We start from the raw sequence: 9,109 nt of genomic DNA on the forward strand, positions 1-9,109 counted from the left end.
TTAATGGGGGGGGGGCTCCAGCAGCAGCAGCGCTCTCCGGGGAGGCGGTGCCGCTGCTCCTTGCCCCCCAGCAGCCCCCGGGCTTCGGGCTCTCTTGCTGGGCGCCCTGGTGCTGTCGCTCGCCGGCTGCTGCCTGCCGCCGCCCGCTTGGCTGCTGCTGCCAGCCACCGCGCTGTGGCCACCCGTCTTCCCCTGGCACAGCGTCTTGGGGCCTTGGCCACCCTGGCCCAGCAGCGTCGTCTTCTCCTTGCCGGGGGTTTTCTCCGTCGCCGGCCTCCTGTGCTGGGAGCTCTGCGCTGTGCTGGGGGTGCTGGTGGGCGCGGGGCGCTTGGCCCCCCACTTGGTGCCGGTGGGCGCAGGGGCAGGCGGGGGGCTCTTGAGGGGACTCAGAGGGGGATTGGGCAGGGGCCTCCTAAGGGCTCTAATAAATTCAGGGCCGGGGGGGCTCTTGAGGGGACCCAGAGGGGGATTGGGCAGGGGTCTCCTAAGGGCTCTAATAAATTCAGGGTCGGGGGGGCTCTTGAGGGGACTCAGGCGAGGCTTGGGCAGGGGTCTCCTAAGGGAATTAAGGAATTCAGGGTCGGGGGGTCTCTTGAGGGGACGCGAGGGAGGGTTGGGCAGGGGTCTGCTAAGGGCAGTGAGGAATTCAGGGTGGGGGGGCCTTTTGGGGAGAGTGAAGGGAGGGTTGGGCAGGGGTCTCCTGAGGGCACTGAGCTGGGGACTGGCTGCAGGCTTGAGGGGGGAGCTCGCTGCCGGCACAGCAGGGGGCTGCACCGCCCGCCCACCCTGCACCTTCTCGGGGTGCACCCCAGGGGTTGAGGGTACCTCACCCAGCGCTCTGGTGGCTGCCAGTCCCTGTGTGCTCGGCTCCTCCATGTCCTCGCAGAGGTCGGGCAGCTCAGACAGGAAGCGGCTGAGCACAGGACTGCTGGGGACACCGGGGAAGGCGTCCTGGGGCTCCACGGCATCGAGCCATCTGAGCAGCTCCTCCAAGCCGGAGATGTCCAGGTCGGCCGGGAGCTGGTCCTGCAGGTGCTGCAGCTGCTGGCTGTCCCCTGCCAGGTGGGGAAAGGCCTCGGCGAAGGCATCGGGGCCCAGCTCAAGCAGCTCCAGGGGCTCCTCAGGCACCTCTGCAACTGTCGCCGCTGAGGAAAAAGCAAGCAAATCCCCCAGGATGGGCGATGCCAGCTTTCCCATGGCTCCTGGGTGTGGGGCGCCCAGCGGCCGGCTGCGCCAGCCCCAAACTCACCGTCGGGCGTCACCGTCCGGGTGCTGGCGGTCGTTGGAGCCTGGGCAGGCTCGGGGGGAGTGGGGCCGGGCAGCGGGGGCCCCTGGTCCTCGCTGAGCCCCACGGCGTGGTCGCAGGGCTCCGGCAGCTGCCCCCGGCTGCTGGTCAGGGTGCGGGGCGCGGGGAGCGCCTGCCCCCGCAGCGGAGGCCCCGGGACGAGGAGGGGTGGGGGGCCGGGGTGGGCAGGGGCCTGCAGCAGGCAGGTGCCTGCGGGGTGCAGGAGCTCCCCATGGAGCACGGCCCCGGGCCCCAGCCAGAGGGGATCCTGGGGCAGCACCGTCCCCGTCCCCACGGGCTGTCCCCACTGGTAGACGGGGGCCCAGGGAGGAGCGGTGTGGGGGAGCTGCCCCACAGCAGGGAGCTGCCCCACGGCGGGGAGCTGCCCAAGCTGCAGGTGGTGCCCCTCGGGTGGGAGGTGCCCCCCAGGTGCCAGCTGCACCCCGGCGGGGAGCTGCAGCACCTGCCCCTGGACCCCCGGCACCACGTGCCAGACGGTGGCCTGGGGCAGCGCGTAGGGGAGGGTGGGTACCTGGGGGGGCTGCAAGGGCAGCGCCATCGCTCCGGGGAGGGAGGGCAGCAGCCACGCAGCCACCGTTGGCGGCACGGCTGGGACGACGAAGGGGGAGTTTTGCGTCTGCGGAAGCCGCGGAAGCCGTCTGGGGAAACCCTCTGTGGGAAAAAGGGCGCTGGGGTGAGATCTGGGGCGCTGGGCTCGCCAGCAGGGCCGCAGCCCCGGGAGGAGCGGGAGCCGGCTGCTGTACCTGCCATGGTGGCTGGAGAGTGGGGCGGTCGGTTGGGGAACGCGGGCAACGGCGGTTCCGTCCCAACGGCTGACCAGCCCCTCACCGCCATCTTGGTGAGGACTGCAGGTTTTGGACCCAAGCAGGCTTCCCGTCGCAAGACTTTTCCATCCCCATCAGGCTTTCCCTCCCACGCATCATTTGCCATGCCCAGGACGGTTTCACACCAACACTTCCCCGTCCCAAGCATTTCCCGTCCCAGTACCAGCTTTTCATCCTAACGGTCATTTCCCATCCTTACAATTTCACATGATAACAGATTCCCATACGAGATATTTCCCATCGACACGAAGCCTTTCTTAATCCAAAGAGATCTCATCCCAAAGAATTCCCATCTCTCTGATTACTTTTCCAAGTACTTCCTTCCCCAGTGAATGTTACCCGCCCCATTAAAGACTTCCCATCCCAATACTTCCCCATCCCCGGAGTGATTTCCCATCCCGACGCTTTTGCTCCCCAATGATTTCAAACCCAGGGAAGATTTCCCATCTCTTTGATTTCCTAGCCCAATGGCTTTCCACCCCAAGGAAGTCTTCCCATCCCAGCAATGATTTCTCGGCCCACTCATCATTTCCCATCCCAATCATTTCCCATTTTCACCATCCAACAGACAGCTTAGCCAGCCCACAGCTGTAGAGAGATCACAACAGGGATTTGGACGATTCTGTTAGATGCAAGGTCACGGAGACTTGGTGTGCTACCGATTGCTCTTTATTACAGATCAACACAGATCGCCAGTACCAAGGGCGCTGGGATGAATCTGCTGAATATGCAGATACAAGGCTCTTACATTTCTTACCAGGAAATAAACAGATATGGGCATTTCTCTCTACCCACCTTAGTAAAAAGATAGGAAGGGTAGAGCAGTAATTAAGAGGAGCATGCTCAGCCACCGGCACGGAGGCTGCCCGCTCCTCAGCACCTGTAAGCAGCAGCACCTTCAGGTCTCCTCCTGCACCAGCAGCACATCAGCGTCTCTGGTTCCAGCAGCAGGACATCGGCGTCTCCCATTGCACCATGCAGACCTCCACGCCTCGAGTGCCACCAGCAGTACTCAATGCGAGCTGGACGCTCAGGGCACTTATGGCCACCCACCTTTGTGAGGTCAAAGGCTGACAGTGACTCTCTGCTGACCTCACACGGCTCTCGGGCGCCCCGATGGCAGAGGTTACGGCGGTAAGCTGACTGCCAGGAGGAAAGGCTGACATGAAGTGGCTGCTCCACCATGCCAGGAGCAAGGTCTGCTGGAATGGGGGTTCGGAGGGGAGCTCGGCCTTCGGCCTGGGAACTGTGCCTGGGAGCCAGGGACGTCCTTGGTGTGCAGCTGGACACCTGGGCCTGAGAAAGCAAGGTTTCTTTAGAGAGAATTGGAAGCATCGTCGCCTAGTGGCTGTGTCAGGGGGACGAGAGAAATGCACAGCATCTCTTGGTTCCCTGAAGTGCACGTGTCCTACGCCCTTGGATGTCTCCATGATAGAAAAAGGGACTGATTTTTACCCAAAACAGAGCTCCTTTCTTTCGGGAGCTTCTCATGCTGCGTGTCCTCCTCTCTTGCTTGTATTTGGCTATGACTTTAGGCTTGTTCTTGCTACTCCTTAAGCAGACTGAAGCTTCCTGGGAACATCACGTTAACTGATTTTCACTACCTCTACGTGCCTTTCCTCCACTTCTCATCTAATTAATTAGTGCTATCCTCTTCACGCCTGCTACAGAGGTATCTTTCCTACCTGGTACAAGCTAGAAGAGCTTAGCAGCATCCATACGTCTCTTTCCTTTAGTCATCACAGTTACTTGCTCGAGGTAATTTGTGTTGAGCAGTAATCCACAGGAAGTGTCACCAAGCCAAGGCTGCATTTGCTTGTGTCTTATGGAATCCCTGCAGCTGTGTCCCCTCCCAGCTTCCTGTGTGCCCCAAGCATCCTCGCTTGCAGGGCAGTAGAAGATGCAGAAAAGTCCTGGCCTTAGTGGAAGCACTGCCCTGCAAGAGCTAAGACATCCCTCTTAGCAGCACGCTGTAGCCCCGAAATCCCAAAAAACGGCACATGCCAGCTACTGGGAAGGAAATGAACTCTGTCATTGTGATATACCCGCTCAAGGCCCTGCTCTTTGGCCCAGGTGTCTACGAGGCGGTTTTGGAAATGAATCCTGTTGTGTGACTCCGTTCTTTCTGGGTGCTCCGTCCCCATAAAGCTTGCTTTTCAAGGCCCAGGAGGGTCTGCCGGGCACTGGCCTGGGTTCCCAGCCTGACCCACCTGCTGGGAATCAGGGAGGCTCGGTCGGTGTCTTGTGTTGGGTTTACGAGGACAGGTTCTGGTAGCTGGGGGCTGCAGGGGTGTCCTCTGTGAGGAGAATGCAGCAGCTGCCCCATGTTAGATAAGGGCCGGTTCCAGGAGGCTCCAGAGGGACCCGCTGCTGCCCAGAACTGAGACAAAAAGGATGATGTTTTGCGCCTGTGTGAGAGCCCACCTAAGAAAGGGAAAGAAACCTGCTGCACAGCAGCGTCTGGGTCAGGGAGGAGTGAGAAACCTCTCTGCAGCCCCCAAGGTGAGTGCAGCAGGAGGCAGGAGGTGCTCCAGGCTCACAGCAGCAGTTCCCCTGCGGCCTGGGGAGAGGCCCCTGGTGGAGCAGGCTGTCCCCCTGCAGCCCACGGGTCCCACACGGAGCAGATCTCCACGCTGCAGCCCGTGGAGGAGCCCCCGGTGGAGCAGGTGGATGTGGCCTGGAGGAGGCCGCGGCCTGTGGAGAGCCCCCGCAGGAGCAGGCCCCAGGCCAGAGCTGCAGCCATGGAGAGGAGCCCACGCAGGAGCAGGGGGCCTGGGGGGAGCTGCCACCCGTGGGGGACCCAGGTTGGAGCAGTTTGCTCCTGACGGACGGACCCTGTGGTACAGACCCATATCGGAACAGTTCCTCAAGAATGGTGGCCTGTAAGCAGCCCCCGCAGGCTCATTTCGGGAAGGACGGCATCCCGTGGTAGGGACCCCACGTGGAACAGGGGCAGAGAGGGACCGTGGAGGAGCAGCAGGTGATAGTGTTAGGGATGTTGTGTTAGGTGATAGTGTTAGGGACTGACCACAGCCCACATCCCCCATTCCCCTGCAACACTCGGCAGGAGGAGGTAGAGCAGGGTGGATAGGAGGTAAAAGGGGTTTTAAGTTTGCTTTTAATTTTTCACTATTGTAGTCTGCTAGTGATAGGCAACAAATTATATTAATCTCCCTGTGCTGCATGTGTTTTGTCCAGGACGATAATTGTTGAGTGATCTCCCTGTCCTTATCACAATTCCTTGAGCCCTTTTCATCATATTTTTTTCCCCTTTTCCTTTGAGGAGGGGGAGTGAGAGAGTGGCTATGGTGGAGTTCAGCTGCCCAGCAGCTTAAAACTACCAAGCAACAGTCCTACTATCCACCGACCAGCGTCCTTATTCAAGCCTGTTGCAGCTATGTATGCTGCTCTGCTCCGTCTGGGATGTGGACCTAGCCATGGTATCTGGGGCCAGCTCATATGGACTAGAGCCTTACAATCTGCAGGAATTCCCCTTCAGTGGGAACTTGCATCACATAAAGACGGTCCTCCATGGTGGAAGACAAAGCCTGTAGGAATTATTAGAAGTCGACATCCTCCATCGCTCTGACCCCCGAGATTTGGACACAATTTCCAAAATGAGCAAAAGGGATCTGTGTCTGCCCTGATACGAAGGAAATCACTGCCCCTGGAAATCTAGTCACTATGCTTTGGTGACTTCATCAGCGTTTTTGTTCTGCTTTGTATGCATCAAATGGAAAAGAGCTACCCCAGGAACACTGTGCTTTGGTGGCAGAGATCTGCTTGCAGCTGAGGACATTACTTATGTTTGTGTGTGAAAATCACACTTCCCTGCTAAAGTACATAATATTGGGCCACATGCTTTCTAGCATATCACCTGTCAGGGAAGCAAAGCCAGGAAAAGCACTAATACGGCCCTATGTGTCCCTCACGGCTGTAAGCACAGCCACAAGCACAAGCATGCTAACACACAGGAAATCTGTGCATGATCCCCAGAATTCACAGATGCAACGTGCATTTCTGTGCCCGTGCCCTGACACCAGCTGGCAGCAGGAGGTCAGCTCCCAGCCTCAGCTCACTCTCTGTTCCTTGGGTTTGCTTTAATGCCTCCTTTGAGACACTGCCTCAGCGCAGTGAGTTTGTGAATGTGACATATCATTCAATATTATCCACCATGAGCCACTCTGTACCTATAGCAACTGCCTCCTTAGCCCAGTTCCTGGGTCTCTTCAGGTCTGTTTGATATTCACCTTGACACCTTTGGTGGAGGCCTTGAAGGAACACACAAAGTGTGAAAACACCTTGTACTTATTAGGCCAAGGTAATTCCTCCCCACATGGATGGGCACATATCATCTCCAAGAAAGGGGCTCCCACCTCCACGACTCCCGTCCATCCTCCACCTCTCTATGTCCTTGCATGAATAACGACCTGCACAGCTTAACCTGGACAGGAGCCTGAAGTCCACAACGAGAAACGCTCTGATCTGGGCTCCTTCCAAAAGGCCAGGCAGATATAACTGGAAGTATGTGTAAAACGTTGACCCTAGCTGACGTAATTTCTGTTGGTTGATCTGATGCAAACCTGTGACGCACCCAGCAGGCCCTGCAACCGCTGTGATTTTACCTGCCGCCCCTGCAACCGCTGTGATTTTACCTGCAGCCCCTGCAACCCCTGTGATGTTCCCTGCACCCCTCCAACCCTGTGACAGGTCCTACAGCTGGCTCCGGGGACTACCGGGAGCTCCACCGGGGGCTCCTCCACGGGCTGCAGCGTGGAGATCTGCTCCGTGTGGGACCCGTGGGCTGCAGGGGGACAGCGTGCTCTACCAGGGGCCTCTCCCCAGGCCGCAGGGGAACTGCTGCTGTGAGCCTGGAGCACCTCCTGCCTCCTGCTGCACTCACCTTGGGGGCTGCAGAGAGGTTTCTCACTCCTCCCTGACCCAGACGCTGCTGTGCAGCAGGTTTCTTTCCCTTTCTTAGGTGGGCTCTCACACAGGCGCAAAACATCATCCTTTTTGTCTCAGTTCTGGGCAGCAGCGGGTCCCTCTGGAGCCTCCTGGAACCGGCCCTTATCTAACATGGGGCAGCTGCTGCATTCTCCTCACAGAGGACACCCCTGCAGCCCCCCGCTACCAGAACCTGTCCTCGTAAACCCAACACAAGACACCGACCGAGCCTCCCTGATTCCCAGCAGGTGGGTCAGGCTGGGAACCCAGGCCAGTGCCCGGCAGACCCTCCTGGGCCTTGAAAAGCAAGCTTTATGGGGACGGAGCACCCAGAAAGAACGGAGTCACACAACAGGATTCATTTCCAAAACCGCCTCGTAGACACCTGGGCCAAAGAGCAGGGCCTTGAGCGGGTATATCACAATGACAGAGTTCATTTCCTTCCCAGTAGCTGGCATGTGCCGTTTTTTGGGATTTCGGGGCTACAGCGTGCTGCTAAGAGGGATGTCTTAGCTCTTGCAGGGCAGTGCTTCCACTAAGGCCAGGACTTTTCTGCATCTTCTACTGCCCTGCAAGCGAGGATGCTTGGGGCACACAGGAAGCTGGGAGGGGACACAGCTGCAGGGATTCCATAAGACACAAGCAAATGCAGCCTTGGCTTGGTGACACTTCCTGTTGATTACTGCTCAACACAAATTACCTCGAGCAAGTAACTGTGAGGACTAAAGGAAAGAGACGTATGGATGCTGCTAAGCTCTTCTAGCTTGTACCAGGTAGGAAAGATACCTCTGTAGCAGGCGTGAAGAGGATAGCACTAATTAATTAGATGAGAAGTGGAGGAAAGGCACGTAGAGGTAGTGAAAATCAGTTAACGTGATGTTCCCAGGAAGCTTCAGTCTGCTTAAGGAGTAGCAAGAACAAGCCTAAAGTCATAGCCAAATACAAGCAAGAGAGGAGGACACGCAGCATGAGAAGCTCCCGAGAGAAAGGAGCTCTGTTTTGGGTAAAAATCAGTCCCTTTTTCTATCATGGAGACATCCAAGGGCGTAGGACACGTGCACTTCAGGGAACCAAGAGATGCTGTGCATTTCTCTCGTCCCCCTGACACAGCCACTAGGCGACGATGCTTCCAATTCTCTCTAAAGAAACCTTGCTTTCTCAGGCCCAGGTGTCCAGCTGCACACCAAGGACGTCCCTGGCTCCCAGGCACAGTTCCCAGGCCGAAGGCCGAGCTCCCCTCCGAACCCCCATTCCAGCAGACCTTGCTCCTGGCATGGTGGAGCAGCCACTTCATGTCAGCCTTTTCTCCTGGCAGTCAGCTTACCGCCGTAACCTCTGCCATCGGGGCGCCCGAGAGCTGTGTGAGGTCAGCAGAGAGTCACTGTCAGCCTTTGACCTCACAAAGGTGGGTGGCCATAAGTGCCCTGAGCGTCCAGCTCGCATTGAGTACTGCTGGTGGCACTCGAGGCGTGGAGGTCTGCATGGTGCAATGGGAGACGCCGATGTCCTGCTGCTGGAACAAGAGACGCTGATGTGCTGCTGGTGCAGGAGGAGACCTGAAGGTGCTGCTGCTTACAGGTGCTGAGGAGCGGGCAGCCTCCGTGCCGGTGGCTGAGCATGCTCCTCTTAATTACTGCTCTACCCTTCCTATCTTTTTACTAAGGTGGGTAGAGAGAAATGCCCATATCTGTTTATTTCCTGGTAAGAAATGTAAGAGCCTTGTATCTGCATATTCAGCAGATTCATCCCAGCGCCCTTGGTACTGGCGATCTGTGTTGATCTGTAATAAAGAGCAATCGGTAGCACACCAAGTCTCCGTGACCTTGCATCTAACAGAATCGTCCAAATCCCTGTTGTGATCTCTCTACAGCTGTGGGCTGGCTAAGCTGTCTGTTGGATGGTGAAAATGGGAAATGATTGGGATGGGAAATGATGAGTGGGCCGAGAAATCATTGCTGGGATGGGAAGACTTCCTTGGGGTGGAAAGCCATTGGGCTAGGAAATCAAAGAGATGGGAAATCTTCCCTGGGTT

The 9,109-nt window shown here is 57.7% G+C and overlaps 1 protein-coding gene across 1 annotated transcript; it reads right to left on the reverse strand.

Annotated features, from left to right (window-relative positions):
* Nucleotides 1-2,725, reverse strand: LOC136788838 (WAS/WASL-interacting protein family member 3-like). The gene is made up of 3 exons (XM_066987549.1): nt 2,050-2,725; nt 1,250-1,957; nt 1-1,145 (listed from the first exon to the last, which is right to left on the reverse strand). The coding sequence occupies exons 1-3, from the start codon at nt 2,276-2,278 to the stop codon at nt 1-3; spliced, it is 2,082 nt and encodes a 693-aa protein (XP_066843650.1). The 5' UTR covers nt 2,279-2,725.
* Nucleotides 2,726-9,109: the final 6,384 nt, after the last annotated feature.

This window comes from Anser cygnoides, chromosome W (genome assembly GCF_040182565.1).
Source record: "Anser cygnoides isolate HZ-2024a breed goose chromosome W, Taihu_goose_T2T_genome, whole genome shotgun sequence".
NCBI lineage: Eukaryota > Metazoa > Chordata > Aves > Anseriformes > Anatidae > Anser > Anser cygnoides.